This window comes from Anguilla rostrata, chromosome 17, assembly GCF_018555375.3.
Source record: "Anguilla rostrata isolate EN2019 chromosome 17, ASM1855537v3, whole genome shotgun sequence".
NCBI classification, from domain to species: domain Eukaryota; kingdom Metazoa; phylum Chordata; class Actinopteri; order Anguilliformes; family Anguillidae; genus Anguilla; species Anguilla rostrata.
In genome coordinates this window covers 1,142,543-1,161,800 of record NC_057949.1, presented here as the reverse complement: position 1 = coordinate 1,161,800, position 19,258 = coordinate 1,142,543, and the positions used below count along the sequence as shown (strand labels likewise).

Here is a 19,258-nt window from a genome sequence, read left to right as displayed (position 1 = left end):
TTAACAAGTAAACCAATAGTGTGCTGGATGGAATAGATCTGTGCAAATTGATGTCCAATCAAAATTATCTCTGAGAAGAAACATTATGGGGCTCTGTACGTGTAGTCAGGGGTGTGGTGCACTCGGAGTCTGTGATGGACAGTGTGACGGCATCTGCTTTCCCTACTGACATGCATAGTAGCCTTTGGGAATCAAGGTCTGGAACACTCTGATGCAATGAAATGCACTGATCACATGAAAAACTAAACTCCCTGCAATTAGTGTTCTTTAGCTAAAATGAACAAATAAATAAAAATGAAGGGGTAGAAGCACTAATCACTCACAATAGTGTTTATTCCCCAAGCATTACAAAGGGGAGCATGACATTATACTGTAGGGAGTAAAGTCGCTTTGACTCAGGTATGTGAGAGACAGCTTTGCCTTCGGTCTATCCAAGCAACCTCACAGGTTTTACACAGATATACCGGGTATTCATTTAAATAAAACTGGGAGCCAGCTTTACGCATCGCAATTGTGTTTTCAGTCTCTCGGAAAATAACCTACGGCAGAAATGGTGAAAATGGGGGGATTCGGCAGTGTTTTCTGGTCTATTTCCATGGATTTGGTCAGAACTGTTAGTTTTAATTTCCTTTGGCGTGGTTTCCCGCCTCTGTATGCCATAGGCTATATCTCTTTCCCTCCCGAACACGTCTTTGTATTCTATTAATTCATTTATTTATTTATTGTTGGCAAAATTATCATTGTAATTTTAATACTCAAAAGCTAAACCGAGGAATTAAACTTTCTCCTGTACATTTTGAGGGCAATACATGTTTTACACACGCGCACACCTGCAGTACTTGTCAGTGTCTAGCAGTTAATCTTTTATCATACCACTTCGGCATTGCGAGAAATCAAAGAATTAGGCTATATTTATGGAAATTATACTAGGCTATGCATTCCCTTTCACTGGGTCACATAGCACATCTGCGCATTTCAAACCCTTGAAACTACTCTTCTTGAAAACACTGCGATCCAGAGCGGAGGAGAGATAAAAGAAGACTCATTTGTACTTCAGAAACATTATTAGCTGCGTTAATGTTCCAGAATATAATCGTTTATATTAGACGTACCTTCATTAATTCGCCCTGCTACACGTTCGCAGCGGTTTCCGTCCTAGTTTTTACTAGTGGGGTGCCTTAGCGCGTTACTGCGCGCCGCGCGCTCATTACGGCATAAACTCCCCGACTCGGGGGTGGTAGTGTGGTCAGAGGGGAATTCATAAACCACTTAGAAAGGACACACGGCGGCGTTTGACTAAGAGCACACGCGAGCACATGTGCAGGGCTGTAGCCTCCCATAGGTCCTGGCAGAGAAATAAAAACATTTAACACGACATGCCCAAGGGACTTGTTTGACGCTGAGCTGCGAACAAGTTGCCCTTCGGGTGCCTATCACAATATGCCAACCTTATATTTAGAAACGATGCTAATTGTAACTGAGCAAGAGCACAGACTGTGATTATTGCTTAAACTGAATTGAAGATTAATACTTTATACTTGCACATTTGTTAGTTTAAAAATGTACCAGTGGCGCCATTGGAGTTTGTGAAGTTTGCTCGCTTTTGTTAGTTTCTATGACAAAGTTAAATCGCAGACCAGGATATCCATCTGTCTGCTCGGAGTAGTATGCCGTCTTCTCTTGGCCAGCTTCAGAACCACGGAACGATGAACAGCTCCTTCTTCAACCAGACCTTCCTGACGCACGGCCTCTTCCTCAACCGGAGCCAGGACCTCGCGGGGACTCTGGTCGGCTGCTGCAACGGCAGTGGCATCGCCACCACTGACGGCGGTTCTCTGGTTCTGCCTCCGGATGAGCGGAAAATCTTCATCATGCGGGTTGTGCAAATAGCCGTGCTGTGCGTCCTGTCACTGACGGTAATATTCGGCATCTTCTTTCTCGGCTGTAATCTCATGATCAAATCTGAGAGCATGATAAACTTTCTTGTACGGGAGCGGAGACCTTCTAAGGATGTGGAAGCGGTAATCATCGGACTTAACTGACTTAAGCTGTTGACATCTGCTCAAGGAGGGTTGCTGCTGGATCAGTTTTGCGGTGCTCAATTGAATTGGTTTCAAACCTAAAACAAACTGAGCTGCCAACGAAGACGGTGATAAGAGAGTCTGTCAACAAAGCCTTCATCTGCCTATTTGCTCTAGTTTTCATTCATAAAAGTTGGTTTGTAATGAAGTTTATATTTGTTGAGTTTTTACGTTTTAATATGCACTGGGGGAAAAGGACTCATTGTTTTCGTTCTTTCGGGGGGGCGGAAAGCAACCGATGTTACGTGTGATTGTCTTTTACCTGAGCGCCCTCCTGCTAAAGTGGGTAAAGAAAATGTTTACACGTTTCCTCTCGCAGTGAAATCGTAAATCGTGCGTGCTGTATTTTTTACATGTTTATTGAGGACAGATCCCGACAATGCATGCCGATTCATTGACTGAATCCGTAGCCGGTAAAGAATTTTTAATGTGCTCTACAAATGTGAAGTGTTTCTTTTTCGAGGATTTGTTACTTTTAATACGCACTCTCGGGGATGAGTATTGAGGCGGAAGTATATGTGCACGTTTATCAATTCCGCATGTTACTTGTGCTATTTTTAAACGGGTGTTTAACACAAAGAAGCATGCGCGATGGCGATTACTTACGGTGAATTTTAACTTCACTGTTTTTGCACATCTTTCAAATTCTCAATACCTGCATGACTTAATTGCAACAGTAAAAACTTGAATGATTTGTGCACATGTTTATAAAAAATAAAGAGTTTTTATTGGCCGCTCGTTTATTATTTGTAACATGCCATGCCAAAATGAACTGTCTGCGTTTACTAGTTACCAAGTCATGAACCCGATCACACCGTTTCCCAATACCAGCAAATTGCAAAACGAATGATAAGTTTTCAACAAACGCTTAAAACGATGTTTTAGTTACTAAGCATTAATTTAATCTTAATAGCAGTAAGCAACAATATGAATGTGCCGGGGGGGAAACTAATGAGATAAATGCGTCATTACTTGGCCTATTGCTCAGATTAGGGCGATTATTTGCGTTTACAATTTAATGGACTTGCTCAGTGTTTATTCGTCTCGATGACTATAATCGAGTGCATTAATATCTTTTGCCATTTAATTTGATTGAGCGAGTTGCTCGACAAAATCACTGGCAGTTTGGAAAAGGTGCCTGCTCTATGATACCGCTACGCATGGCAAAAGAGTTCCTTGCGTAACGTGCAGCAGCGCGGTGGTCTGGAACATGTTGTCAAACACATTGCCTTATATTAGTCTCCCTCTTTTCACTTCCTCGCAATTTCGTCTTGGGCTCTCACGTATACGTAGTATTTTTGTTCCTATTAGTGTGTTTAAAAAATCATTTGCCTCTAAAAACTATTTTAAGACGCACATTTCAGCCTCATTCCCATTTCAACACGAGAATACACGATTGCCTTTTTTTTGAACCACATTAGCATAAAATCTTCCATTAACGTCTGGTTGATTTTGTGTGATTATTCAGAGAATAACAGACACGCGACAGCAGGACATGCAACGGAATTACTAAGTGTCGCTCTTATGTCCATGCATGAGCGCACATGCTTTAAATAATTTACTTAAATGTACGCTACTGATCTCAGTGTTCCAAACCAGGGAGATATACATCTTAGATGTATGTTCCCCGCACTTTCGGAACGTGCCCAACAAGCTCTGTATCACAAACACTCGAAGTGTAAAGCCATGACCACCTTCAAACTGCATCATGGTCATGTAACAAATTGTCAGCAATGTTCTTAACATATCATACACCAAAATGCAAGTAGAGCAAACTCAGATTTAATCAGACACAGGGGACTGGAATAATAACCAAAATGATCTTTCCACTTGCAAAAGGAAAATCGAAATATTGATGCCCAGTGTCAAAGTGACTGTAGCATTTACATTTCACTATATTATATTTGTAATAATTGTGTTATTTTGATGAAAAACTCTAAATAAAAATCTAATATTTGATTATGACTCATTTATGCCCGATAGTAGATTTCTCACGCTCTGATGTTGGGGAATTAATGTTGTTGTCTGTGTATCCTTCACCTAGTCTATCTTGAGATTGTTTGATTTTACATGAGGTAAAAACTCCCAGTGGGGAGAAAACCCTCAAATGGTGGTGAGAAAAAACTCCCCAAAATCTCAGGAGGAACCCGGCTATAGAGGGGGAGCCCATCCTCCACTGGTTATGGGGGAATGCTGAAAGCTATGTTTCACTCTTCGATGAGTGCCAAAAAGCTGCTTTACTGATTCAAATACAGGCCGGTAAAAAGACGACGAGGTCATTTCCACTCCAGCCTTATCTCAGAGTCATCCGACTCCAGCGTGGAAGAGAAGCCATTTGCTAAACCTGAATCACGCAGTGTGAAGCATATCCGTGTGAATTCTACCTGAGCTGAGTGACAGTTCTGCAGTGTGAAGTCAGCCTGCTCTCATTGAGCCAGAAATACCTAAAATTAAACTAGTACATTTTGCATGAACTCAATGAAGTCTAAATTCATTGTGAGAGTGCAGAGTACAGGTACACAATGAAATATTCAGCATTACTTAAGCATTAACAGTGTTTATATAAGCCTGCAAGGTACAAACATGTACTCTGCCAGAGCTGATTTTATACTGACCATTTTTTGTATACTCTGTCAAAGTTGATTTTACACTTTTTTGACGTTTTGTTGTGAGTTAAAAGGGACGGGCGGGTGGTACATTTCAACCTGCCTGGTCTTCTTCCAGGAGGACTTCGCATTCAGAAAGCCAGACAGGTCAGTGATTGGACAAAGTGAAGCTAACACAGTGTCCTCTCTGGTCATCACGGGCTTCATCGTGTGCAAGCTGGAGTCTTTCAGACAGGTGTGCGCTCAGCGATCATAACTGTGCATGTCCTTCAGGTTCCAGCATGATGAACTAAACAAGGCTGACATCTCAGTGACCATGCTCTGTTTAAAGGGACACCCACAGCTCAATCCCTGCATGCTAGTCCGTGTCCTGAAAATATTACCTTTCATAATATCATCAACGAGTTTCCTGGTGTACTGACAAATAAAAATCCAATGAAAAGCCATAAATAAGATTTACTGTTGTCAAATTTATTTGCTTTTATGCGCATATTTATTTTCCCTTATACTTTTTCATCAGGAAAGTCCTCAGGAATCTATGTTAAAAAGCCCTTTACAAAAAAAGTTTGTTTTGATATTGTAATATGCAAAAACCATGGATCTTGCTGATATAATTGTTAATTCACAAAAAAAGGAAAAAGTGGAGTAAAGTGTGTGCAATGCAAAGGCAACAACTCAAAAGATAATGAGATAAATTTAGTCCCAGTGTGCAGAATGTCGTGTGTAAAAGTTTGGGACGCGCCCGGCTGGCTAAAATCATCAGTGGCAGGGCTGCAAGAGGACACCTTGGGGAAAAAGGGCCAATTCTCCTGGCGCAAAAAATTTGTGAACAAGACCTGCAGATGCTTGTTTCCCGAGCAACAGTGGTGCAGTATCTAAGGAGGGACATGTATGACTGTGTGCTTGTGTGTGGGTACAGTGTTCGCCCAACTTATTCAGACCCTTCATAAAGACAAACAGAAAAGACTGCAAACTAAATACTACAATTACTGAGCTATACTTTACATTCTCCAACATGGAAAATATTCTACTTAACCACAGTATATGATGGAATGAACCAATACAAACCTTTTCTCAATTCTCAATTTATTTTCAGAAAAAATGAATGTTACAAATATTCACACTGCTGTTTTCAGTATGTTTCAGCACCCTCCCAGTCCCTTCACAAGGATAAGGCTTTTGCGTAGTCCCAGTGTTCATGGGATTGGTGAACATATTAGAGGGTATTAGATCATTCCTCCATACAGAATCTTTAAAGACCCTTCAGTCATTTAGTAGGGGCTTCCCTTCTGCAATTCAAACCACACATTTTTCACCAGGTTCAAGTCCGGCGACTGAGACGGCCATTTCAAAACATGAACCATTTCTTGGTTGATATTGTGGTATGTTGTCTTTCAGAAAAATAATTTTGAGCTTCCTGGCAAAGGGAACCAGGTTTTTGGCTAAAATGCATTTCCTGGCGTGCATGTGCCTGCTAGGGTTGATGATTCCATTGACTTAACCTTGACTCCCAGGACCAAAAACAACCCCAGATCATCAAAGATCCACCACTGCATTTCACTGCAGCTATGATGTTCTTTCCAACAGAAGTGTCCATCTCTTGATGTCAAACCCACCACTGGTACGCTTGCCGAAAAAGCTCCATTTTGATCCCATCAGATCATAACACCCATTCCCAGCTGAATTTCCCATTCCATTTAGCCTGCCCCAGATGCTTATTCCCTACCAGGGATTCCCGCCTATTTGGAGACGTTTTGTCCCCAAGATGCACTCAAGTTTGCAAATCTCTGTGGCTGTGGCCTATGGATTTCCCAAACTATCTGCCTGACTGTGTGTGGGGCGAGATGCACTTGCGTTCCAGAAAAGCTTACCAGTATTTAAATGACTTTAAACTTTTAAATTATTGACCTAATGGAGGAGAGCAGTGTCTTATTTATTTGCTTGTAATCATCTCCTCAGTAACCATTTGTCTTGTGTGTTCTGATAATTTGTTGTGTTTTCCCACAGTGATGGATGACACACACGCGTGTTACATGCGTGTTGGCTTATTTTCATTCCCCAGTGAAACAGGAAGCTATGGTAAGCCACACTACGGTCGTTGGATTATATTTAAAATCACTGCCTATCAGTGTGGAATATTTATGGTATTCTAAGAAACATGGTTCAAGATGAGCATGGTAAATGAGATCTCCTGTTCGGTGAAACCACAATGCCACTCACAAGGACCCAGGATCCTGCCACACTGGCAGCCCTGGCACACTGGCAGCCCTGGCACACTGGCAGCCCTGGCACACTGGCAGCCCCAACACACTGGCAGCTTCGGCACACTGGCAGCTCTGGCACACTGGCAGCTTCGGCACACTGGCAGCCCCAACACACTGGCAGCCCTGGCACACTGGCAGCTTCGGCACACTGGCAGCCCTGCCACACTGGCAGCCCTGGCAGACTGGCAGCTCCAGCACACTGGCAGCCCTGCCACACTGGCAGCTCCGACAGACTGGCAGCCCTGCCACACTGGCAGCTCCGACAGACTGGCAGCCCTGCCACACTGGCAGCCCTGGCAGACTGGCAGCTCCAGCACACTGGCAGCCCTGCCACACTGCATCGACAGACCCGGCAGCTGCCTGCAGCTCCGAGACTGGCAGCCCGCCACATGGCAGCTCGGCCACGGCAGCTACGCCACTGACTCCACAGCATGTCGGAACCGTCAGTTGCAGTCGTGTCATTTGGTGTTCCAGCAGCAGGCGGGAGGCAGAATATCAAGCCTTTCTCAAGCGTACGTGGGATCTCATACAAAGCTGACATTTCTGGGTGTCAGCAGGGCTAAGAATGGCCTGTCACAGCACATTCTCACATTTCTCTCTCTCTCTCTCTCTCTCTCTCTCCCTTCACTCTGTTTATCTCCCTCCCTCTTTCCTTCTCTCTCTATCTCTTTCTTACTTGTTTCCCAAATCTCTTTCTCTTCCTCCCTCTCCATCACATTTGCTCTTTCTCTCTCACACTCTCAATGCATATTGAATTGAAATTGAATTGAGAGTGTGAGAGAGAAAGAGCAAATGTGATAGAAAACAAACAATCCTCCTGATAAGGAGTTTCCTGTGTCTGTGTGTCTGTGCGTCTGTGTGTCCGTGCGTCTGTGTGTCTGTGTGTCTGTGCGTCTGTGTGTCAGTGTGTCTGTGCGTCTGTGCATCTGTGCGTCTGTGTGTCTGTGTGTCAGTCAAGAGATTTGTTGTTCGCTCCAGTCGAGCATTTAGTCACATCTGACAAACCCTTCCTCCAGCTTTGTACTTGTGTGAAGGGGCCCCTCACCACCATAATAGCAGTATTGGGAATGACACACCCCACCGCCAATGCTCTTTACACAGTGATTACATCATAAAACCACATCAGCGGTATCACTGATCATATCATGCAGTTATTTACATGCCTTTGTATTATAGATTAAGCAATAAGGATGGAGCAGCACAGCCTGTCACAGGTCTGAGTACGATGTCAAATAATGATATATTACCCCTGAGAGAACACTGCACTCCAGCTGTGTGAGAGAATCCTTAATTGGCTTGGGTGGTATGGAAGGACTTTAACTATCCACTCAATGTGAAGGGGCCCATTTAGTCAGCTTCTCACCTTGACTGGACAGCTTAATTTGAGCAGGCTCGTTGCTTTCACTCTGCGGGTGGACAGAACATGAGTGAATGAAAAACAGAAAACTGGATGAATAGATAGTTGATTATTTTAGGGTATAGGGTTAGGGTTATTTCAGGGTGACCAGAGTGCACACTCAGAAATGAAATGGAGTATATATTTGCTAGTTATTGTAACACTCACGTTTCATTCAGCTGAGCTATCATTGTGTATTCAAAACACAAATACATAGATATTTATTGATAGACCTTTTTGCATAAATGCAATGCAATTAGATAAAACCATTTATTAGGACACATTCTACCAGTCCAATACAGAGTAACATTTTTATATACTTAGAATTACGGCAGGGGACACACCATAAGGTAATACACGAGTGCATTCAATAAGCCATTCGTATTGTGCCAGCGCAGAGCCCAAGGTTTTGGTGAAGTCTTTCTCCAAGGACTGCTGGTGTTATTATTATTGTGTTAGCACTCCAAACATTACATCTTCATTACACCTGAGCTACACTATACCTGAATTACGCCAGAACTTCAGCTACACTACACCTGATTTACACTTGATTTACACCAGAACGTCATTACACCTGAGCTACACTACACCTGAATTACACCTGAATTACACCAGAACTTCATTACACCAGAGCTACACTACACCTGAATTACACCAGAACTTCATTACACCTGAGCTACATTACACCTGAATTACACCAGAACTTCATTACACCTGAGCTACATTACACCTGAATGACACCAGAATGTCATTACACCTGAGCTACATTACACCTGAATTACACCAGAACTTCATTACACCTGAGCTACACTACACCTGAATTACACCTGAATAACACCAGAACTTCATTATACCTGAGCTACATTACACCTGATTTACACCTGAATAACACCAGAACTTCATTACACCTGAGCTACACTATACCTGAATTACACCTGAATTACACAAGAACTTCATTACACCAGAGCTACACTACACCTGAATTACACCAGAACTTCATTACACCTGAGCTACACTACACCTGAATTACACCTGAATTACACCAGAACTTCATTACACCTGAGCTACACTACACCTGAATTACACCAGAACTTCATTACACCTGAGCTAGACTACACCTGAATTACACCAGAACTTCATTACCGCTGAGCTACACTACACCTGAATCACACCTGAATAACACCAGAACTACATTACACCTGAGCTACACTACACCTGAATTACACCTGAATTTCACCAGAACTTCATTACACCTGAGCTACATTACACCTGAATTACACCAGAACTTCATTACACCAGAGCTACATTGCACCTGAATTACACCAGAACTTCATTACACCTGAGCTAGACTACACCTGAATTACACCAGAACTTCATTACACCTGAGCTACACTACACCTGAATTACACCTGAATTACACCAGAACTTCATTACACCTGAGCTACACTACACCTGAATTACACCAGAACTTCATTACACCTGAGCTAGACTACACCTGAATTACACCAGAACTTCATTACCGCTGAGCTACACTACACCTGAATCACACCTGAATAACACCAGAACTACATTACACCTGAGCTACACTACACCTGAATTACACCTGAATTTCACCAGAACTTCATTACACCTGAGCTAGACTACACCTGAATTACACCAGAACTTCATTACACCTGAGCTACACTACAGACTACACCTGAATTACACCTGAGGTACATTACACCTGAATTACACCTGAAATTCATTACACCTGAGCTACACTACACCTGAATTACACCTGAATTACACAAGAACTTCATTACACCAGAGCTACACTACACCTGAACTACACCAGAACTTCATTACACCTGAGCTACACTACACCTGAATTACACCTGAATTACACCAGAACTTCATTACACCTGAGTTACGTTACACCTGAATTACACCTGAGTAACACCAGAACTTCATTACACCTGAGCTACACTACACCTGAATTACACCAGAACTTCATTACACCTGAGCTAGACTACACCTGAATTACACCAGAACTTCATTACCGCTGAGCTACACTACACCTGAATCACACCTGAATAACACCAGAACTACATTACACCTGAGCTACACTACACCTGAATTACACCTGAATTTCACCAGAACTTCATTACACCTGAGCTACATTACACCTGAATTACACCAGAACTTCATTACACCTGAGCTACATTGCACCTGAATTACACCAGAACTTCATTACACCTGAGCTAGACTACACCTGAATTACACCAGAACTTCATTACACCTGAGCTACACTACAGACTACACCTGAATTACACCTGAGCTACATTAAACCTGAATTACACCTGAACTTCATTACACCTGAGCTAGACTACACCTGAATTACACCTGAATTACACAAGAACTTTATTACACCTGAGCTAGCTGGAGGGACCTTCTTCTTCCAGTATGTATGAGAAAAGGAAATCCCAGAATGACACGGAGACAGAAGCTTACACTAAACTGAGCTTTTGTCTGCAGCCAAACTTGGGTATGTTTTTTATATAATTTGATGTCATTGTGATGTCACTTGGTGCATCAGTGGCATCATAAATGCCTATTTGAAGTTGTTGACATAAGCACTGCAGGTCCTTTGCTGTTATTTCAGGGTACTTTTTGACCTCCTTCAGCATTGCATGCTGCAATCTCGCCATAATCCTTGCAGGAGGATCACCACTTAGTCCTCACTTTGCCGACAAGTGACAAAACAGAAGGCACTATATACATAAAATGTATTATTATTATTGCAAATACCCAGCTATCCAAACTCAACCACTTCACAATAGATATTGATGGTTTCAATGTTCAAGCCTCAAAGGCACTTTGTAATCTAGCTGTCATACTCAAACCCAGTGCTGTCTTTTCGACCTCGTGTTAATAATCTGGTCAAAGCACAGTTTTTTCACCTTAGAGATAGTGTTTGCCATCGTCCTTCACTGTCCACCTCCACCGCTGAATGCTTAATTCATGCTTTTGTTCCCTCCTGGCTTGACTTCTGTTATTCTCTATTCTACAGCTTCCCTAACACCCTACTGACCAAACTTCAGCACGTCCAAAACTCTACTGCCAGAATGCTAACACGCACTAGATCCTGGCAACACATCACACCCACTTTAAAAATCCTGCACTGGCTTCCCATCCAAGCAATCAATTTCAAAATTCTTTTGCACACCTACAAAGCTCTCAATGACCTGGCCCCTCCCTATCTCACTCACCTGCTGTGTACATTCCCCCTGCACCCTCCACTCCTCTAATACTGGCACTCGACTCACCATCCTGGCCCCTCCCTACCTTACTCATCTGCTGTGTACACTCCCCCTGCACCCTCCACTCCTCTAATACTGGCACTCTACTCAGCATCCTGGCCCCTCCCTACCTCACTCACCTGCTGTGTACACTCCCCCTGCACCCTCCACTCCTCTAATACTGGCACTCTACTCACCATCCTGGCCCCTCCCTACCTCACTCACCTGCTGTGTACACTCCCCCTGCACCCTCCCCTGCACTCGACTCACCACCGCGAGACCCATCTTCATTAGCGCTTTCTCTGTGGCTGCTCCCTGTCTGTGGAACTCAAGTCGAGATTTCTAATAAACATCATACCCTCAGCTCCACCATTGCCGTGATTCGTGTGTTCTGTTTATACTTTATTCTGTTCTCCCCTCTGTGTTACTGTCCTGTTTGTATCTGTTTGGTCTTCTGTACTTACTGTGTTTTCTTTTGTTTTTTCTTTAGCTTAACTTTGGGTTCTGGAAAGGCACTATTTACATAAAATATATAATAATAATAATAATAATAATAATAATAATAATAATAATAATAATAATAATAGTATGGACCTATGCAGTTCTTATGAACAATCATAGAATGTTACCAAGACATGTCTTTGATGTTGTTATGTCTGCTTGCCAAAGAATCCCTTGATCTGAACATGATTACAAAGGCAGTACAATGATTAACAGTAAGACAGCAACCAGCAGAGAGAGATCAGAAAAAGCTCCACAGACATGCTAATTCAGTCACCATGTGTGACAGATTGATCAGCGTGTCCGTCCAGTTCATCACCTCAGTTCAAAGGTTAAAAACCTGAAAGACATCTGTGTGAAGGCTCGAGGTTCAGAATGGCCCCAGTGAATTCAGTGTGTGTGTAATGGGGGACAGATCTGCTGAAAGCTTGGAACCACAGCCCCAGCCGGCCACACCTGACAACAAAAGGTACGATTAGCCTGCTGAGCAACAGACCACTGCCCCCTCCTGAGAGGGACAGACCACTACCCCCTCCTGCTAAGAAACAGACCACTGCCTCCTCCTGCTCAGGAACAGACCACTGCCTCCTCCTGCTCAGGAACAGACCACTACCCCCTCCTGCTAAGAAACAGACCACTGCCTCCTCCTGCTCAGGAACAGACCACTGCCCCCTCCTGAGAGGAACAGACCACTGCCCCCTCCTGAGAGGAACAGACCACTTCCCCCTCCTGCTGAGGAACAGACCACTGCCCACTCCTGCTGAGGAACAGACCACTTCCCCCTCCTGCTGAGGAACAGACCACTGTCCCCTCCTGCTGATGAACAAACCACCGTTCTCCTGCTGAGGGGGGCTCTTGGTTCTATACTCAGTGTGTGCAGTCAGGAGGGGGGGGGTCTTGGCTGTATACTCAGTGTGTGCAGTGAGGAGGGGGGGGTCTTGGCCATATACTCAGTGTGCAGTGAGGGGAGGGGGGGGCTCTTGGTTCTATACTCAGTGTGTGCAGTCAGGAGGGGGGCTCTTGGCTGTATACTCAGTGTGTGCAGTCAGGAGGGGGGGGGTCTTGGCCTTATACTCAGTGTGTGCAGTCAGGAGGGGGGGTCTCTGGTTATACTCAGTGTGTGCAGTCAGGAGGGGGGGTCTTGGCTGTATACTCAGTGTGTGCAGTCGAGGAGGGGGGGGGTCTTGGCTGTATACTCAGTGTGTGCAGTCAGGAGGGGGGGGGTCTTGGCTGTATACTCAGTGTGTGCAGTGAGGAGGGGGGGGTCTTGGCCATATACTCAGTGTGCAGTGAGGGGAGGGGGGGGCTCTTGGTTCTATACTCAGTGTTGGTCAGGTCGCATAAGTGGGAGGAGGGGGGTCTTGGCTGTATACTCAGTGTGTGCAGTCAGAGGGGGGGGGTCTTGGTTCTATACTCAGTGTGTGCAGTCAGAAGGGGGGGGGTCTTGGCTGTATACTCAGTCTGTGCAGTGAGGGAGGGGGGCTCTTGGTTCTATACTCAGTGTGTGCAGTCAGAAGGGGGGCTCGTTGTTTTCTCCATACCGTGCGTGACCCTAATCTGGCCCCTGCATTTCACTCCTCCGCTCCTCTCTCCCCTCCTGTTCTCCCAGCATATCCTCCCAGAGGAGCACTGTCCCTCCTGCATCAGTGCCAGCAGAATCCCACCAATCGGGACACTGAGAGGGAGCAGCCTAAGATAAAAAGAGTCTCTTGGATTTGTGGCTTTACGATTTCAGACAGTTTGTGCTTTTGATGATGATTTGACCAGGTCCCCACAGCGTCTGGGGAATAACTGCTATCATTACTGCTGCTGACTTAATCAAGGCTGTCCATTTGAAAGCTATTTTTGCCAGAAAGAAAGATCAACAGGGTTTGGAAACTGAAGCCTGAGTCTCACTCAACAGTCTCATTATCACGGCGACTCCAACTGCTGACAGCAATTTGATTCATTAAAACGCATTGGGGGTGCTGGATGGGCCGTTCTGTTAAATCAGTTTTCCAGCGTGTGGACAGAGCCCACAGCCTGGGGCCAAATCCACACCATGCCCCCACAGCCTGCTGCCAAATCCACACCATGCCCCCACAGCCTGGGGCCAAATCCACACCATGCCCCCACAGCCTGCTGCCAAATCCACACCATGCCCCCACAGCCTGGGGCCAAATCCACACCATGCCCCCACAGCCTGGTGCCAAATCCACACCATGCCCCCACAGCCTGGGGCCAAATCCACACCATGCCCCCACAGCCTGGGGCCAAATCCACACCATGCCCCCACAGCCTGGGGCCAAATCCACACCATGCCCTCCATGTGCTGCCTAACTGGCAGTAGCATTGGCCAGAGAGGGGCTTCAATCAGTGTGATGTCCATGTGTCAACCCCCCACCCCCCCCTCCGCCCGCCTCACCCCCCCCATCCCCCCGCCGAGGCAATCAGGCACCCGCTTACATGAAGCTATGCGTGAAATGTCCTTCGCCACGTCAGTGTCTGCGTGAGCTTTAAATTTGCTCATTAAAATTTAAACTGAACGTTGGTATAATTGTTGGCAGTTTTTAATCCTGCCTCCTTCTGGCTTGAGTTGCTCAGCAACACTGCTGCCAAGCATCTTCGTTGCAGAACAAAGTTTTACTAGAGAGCAAGAGAATGGCAGTGTTCAGTGAGTTCCTGATTGACAGGTGAATGATGTAACTGTGCTATATTTAGAAAAGGAAGGGTGTTCAGTTCTAATTGACTCATTACGCATGACTCCAGCATTCAGAAACACATTGGCCACCCTCTGCTCCTCACTGGAGAAAAACAAGAGTGGGTAAAGTCTGAGAAGACATAATTGGAAAAAGATTTTTAAAACAGAAGTGAAAAACATTGAACAGCGGTTTTATTACACACAAAACATGCCTATGACTTAATGAAATGGATATCTGTGCTTGGGGCTCAGGGTAAATTTGATCCAATGCCCTCATCAGCCACCCTTGACAGCAAAGCATAGCTTTAGCCCACTGTGATGAAGACCAAGGCCCCCATATAGACTGACCAACTGGCAAAACTATCGACTGACTAACAGAACAAACACAAGGGAACAGCCATTAAGAAATTTAATTGCTTAAATGAATGCATGTGTGTGTCTAGAGACAGAGAGTACATGTTTGTGTGTGTGTGTGTGCGTGTTTAGAGATAGAGTGTGTGTGTGTGTGTAGAGACAGAGTGTGTGTGTGTTTGTGTGTGTCCAAATACAGAGAGTAAATGTTTGTGTGTGTGTGTGTGCGTGTCCAGATACAGATAGTACAGGTTTGTGTGTGTGTGCGTGCGAGTGTTCAGAGATAGAGTGTGTGTGTAGAGACAGAGAGTGTGTATGTGTTTGTGTGTGTCCAAATACAGAGAGTACATGTTTGCGTGTGTGTGTGTGTGTGTACAAATACAGAGAGTACATGTTTGTGTGTGTGTGTGTGTGTGAGTGTCTAGAGAGTGTGTGTGTGTGTGTGTGTGTGTGTCCAAATACAGAGAGTACATGTTTGTGTGTGTGTGTGTGTGTGTGTGTGAGTGTCTAAAGAGAGTGTGTGTGTGTTTGTGTGTGTGTGTCTAGAGAAAGAGAGAGAGTGTGTGTGTGTGTGTGTGTGTGTGTGTGTGTGTGAGTGTCTAAAGAGAGTGTGTGTGTGTTTGTGTGTGTGTGTCTAGAGAAAGAGAGAGAGTGTGTGTGTGTGTGTGCGTGTGTGTGTGTGTGTGTGTGTGTGAGTGTCTAAAGAGAGTGTGTGTGTGTTTGTGTGTGTGTGTCTAGAGAAAGAGAGAGTGTGTGTGTGTGTGTGTGTGTGTGTGTGTGTGTGTGGAAATACCCATGAGTTTTACCTGACGTGCTGGGGGCTGGCTCGGGGGAGCGTATGTGCACTGGGGGAATATTTTCTACACACAACGTCTTTTCTGAACACATCTGTCAAAGTATTTCCCCCTGTTACAGCTGAAGGTCTGCTACATATGGGTTTTAAACGCTGTGTAAAGTAAAGAAGCTGTATTCTGAATATACTCCCACTAGTTTTTAGTGCATACATACGAGTACACTCACATTTGCGTGCGATTCTATAAAAATGTGTACCGGCCAAATTCTCTCATTTCATAGCACTGCCATATCCAATAACAAAGTACTTCACCAAGGAAATTTATTTTTGGATAGACAGATAGCCACTGCACAGAACCGGAGGGAAGTTTTCAAGTTCCCCAAAAATCTGTACTGATGCAGCGAAGTTCAGCTTTGACAGTGTGCTTTCTGAGATATGGATGTTAGGAGGCTGGCGAGGCCAACCCCCAACACCCAACTTTAACCCCAGTAACACCCTTTAACCCCTAGGATCCCTGCTAATTACCCACCCCCTTGTGCTGGGCCTTCCCTCGCCCCTGCAAAACAGCAACAGAACTGCCACTGCCTGTAAATGTGTACTTGAGCCAGAAGCCAGTCTTATATAGACTGCAGCTGTCATACACTGGTGATGTGTGCTTGAATGCAGCCTTAGTCCCTTTGAAGGGCTGGGGAATCGTTTTCTCTTTTCTGAAAATAAACCGGCTCAACTGCAGATTTCTGTTCTAGTATTTTACTCCTTGAAGAAAAGGTTCATATGAACTTGCTCGAGGGTATTTGGCTTCCTTAAATCAGAATATGCAGCTATATGTGAATAAAAACATGACAAATGTGAGCTGAGTAAGTGGTCCTTAGTTTAGGGCTTCTGCTAAATAAGACTGGAAATGGAACTTTATTGTATATTCTGTGGCAGACGGCAGGGAGAGGTGAGGGGAGTAGTAATTGAGGGCAGATACGTTGCCGCCCGCTGGCTCCACCCCCGAGCCTTATATGGACTTGCTCCAACGAGGCAAGCCTGGGCCTAATTAAGCCATTAAGGGCAGAGGGATAAAAGGGGAAGCGAAGTGAACAAACGGCGCAAAGTACCGTGAGGGAAACGCGTGTGGTGGAGAGTAAGTGAGAGCGAAATTTATCTGTGTGATTACCTGTTGTGACCCGGACTGTTTGACAAACCCCGCTGTGTACCGAACTGTTTTGGCTGAGGACCTGGTTTTTTGGATATCCCTGGATTACGGAAAAGGACAACGAGAACGGATTGTGGACTTTGGATTGGTTGCTGAATTTCCCCTTCCCCTCCTTGTGTAAATTTTCCCTAAATAAATCCCCCCTATTTCACTCCAGTCGTGTTTCGTGTGATTGTTTGGTTATTGAATTGGTGACGTGGAAACCCCACACCCGTGAGCCTGCCACAATTCATTTATCAGTTCTACATTCCAGCTTTGTGGAATGATAAATAGAAAGTCTGCTGCAAACTCATTTTTGTCATCCACCCACTTTTTCTCTTTTATTATTTTTTCTGAATTGCCATTGTACTGAACTGCATTACTGCTTTCCTCTCACACCTGCACAAGAAGCCCTGCTGCTGAGCAAGTGCACTCTTCTGATACATGCACTCCTCTATGTGCACTACTCTGATATGTGCACTCCTCAGAGACATGCACTCTTTTGATACGTGCACTACCCTGAAACATGCACTCGTATGATACATGCACTCCTCTGATATGTGCACTCCTCTGAAACGTGCACTCTTCTGATATTTGCACTCCTCTGGTACATGCACTTCTCTGATACGTGCACTCCTCTGATACATGCACTCCTCTTATATGTGCACTCCCCTGAAACATGCACTCCTCTGATACATGAACCCTTCTGATGCGTGCACTCATGCAATACACTAACCTCAAAGCCAGTGACCATTTTCAACAATTTAAGGCACAAAACACACAACAGGAGAGCAAGCATTGACTAGGAGAAATGTCTTACTGACAGCTGCCACCTTGTAGAAGTCTAATAAGCAGCCGGGGGCCTCTGGGACAGTGGGAACTGGGGAACCCAGGCCTACTTAAAGGGGAACCTGCCTCTGAGACAGTGGTGACTGAGGAACCCAGGCCTACTTAAAGGGGAACCTGCCTCTGAGACAGTGAGAACCCAGGCCAACTTAAAGGGGAACCTGCCTCTGGGACAGTGGGGACTGGGGAACCCAGGCCTACTTAAAGGGGAACTCGCCTCTGGGACAGTGGGGACTGGGGAACCCAGGCCAACTTAAAGGGGAACCTGCCTCTGAGACAGTGGTGACTGAGGAACCCAGGCCTACTTAAAGGGGAACCTGCCTCTTAGACAGTGAGAACCCAGGCCAACTTAAAGGGGAACCTGCCTCTGAGACAGTGGGGACTGGAGAACCCAGGCCAACTTAAAGGGGAACCTGCCTCTGAGACAGTGGTGACTGAGGAACCCAGGCCTACTTAAAGGGGAACCTGCCTTTAACATTTTTGTGAGGGGGCAAAATCTCCTTAAGTTAAATTTTACTCTGTTGAGATGAGACCAATTGTTGGCCACTGTTGACTCTTATTCAGTGCTCACAACAGACAGAGGAAGCCCTCATACAGGATCTCAGGAGGCCCATTTGGATAGATTCACTAAAAAGTAGTAGCACAAGTTGTGACAAGCACACTGAGAAACAAATGTAAAAAAGAAGAAAGTCTTAATGCTGACTGAGAAATAAAGGAAAGGGATGGAGAGATGAAATGAAAGAGGTAGCTCTTTCCGGGACGGGGAGTTATGAGTTATGTAATTCCTTGAGTAGTAATTACATTCAGAAGACGGACAGCTTCAGAATCACTGTGTTTAAAAGGCATAGCAGCAGACCTTCAGCTGTAACAGGGGGAAACTTGCAGATGTGTCAGAAACGTGTGTGAAATATTCCAGTGCACATCGCTCCCAAGAGCCAGACGTCAGGTAACTCTGTTTCAACACACACACACATACACAGTGCCACATCAAACCTCTGTTTAGAACAAATACCACTCTGTCAATACACTTAAGGGTTACGGTCTGCCTATCAGATCTGATCAAATACAGTAGAATGACACAGGTTAAACCTCTAATATACACATACCGATGAACCACCGGACAGAATCCAAAATCTACATCAATCAAATGCACACACACAAATGCCATATGTATTCATAGATATGTCAGCCAAAACAATCCAGAAATGCGCATCGACTGAATTAGTATACACACACAGTCAACCATGACAGTACAAACAATTTAGGTTTCAGCAATACTAAG

The 19,258-nt window shown here is 44.9% G+C and overlaps 1 protein-coding gene across 1 annotated transcript; it reads left to right on the top strand.

The window, feature by feature from the left end:
* Window positions 1–1,187: 1,187 nt before the first annotated feature.
* On the top strand, window positions 1,188–5,093 carry rprml (reprimo-like). The gene has a single exon (XM_064316020.1). It carries the CDS (start codon window positions 1,668–1,670, stop codon window positions 2,040–2,042), a length of 375 nt encoding a protein of 124 aa, XP_064172090.1. The 5' UTR covers window positions 1,188–1,667; the 3' UTR covers window positions 2,043–5,093.
* Window positions 5,094–19,258: the final 14,165 nt, after the last annotated feature.

Coding starts and splice junctions, on each gene's coding strand:
- rprml (XM_064316020.1), top strand. CDS start 1,668: ATGCCGTCTTCTCTTGGCCAGCTTCAGAACCACGGAACGATGAACAGC.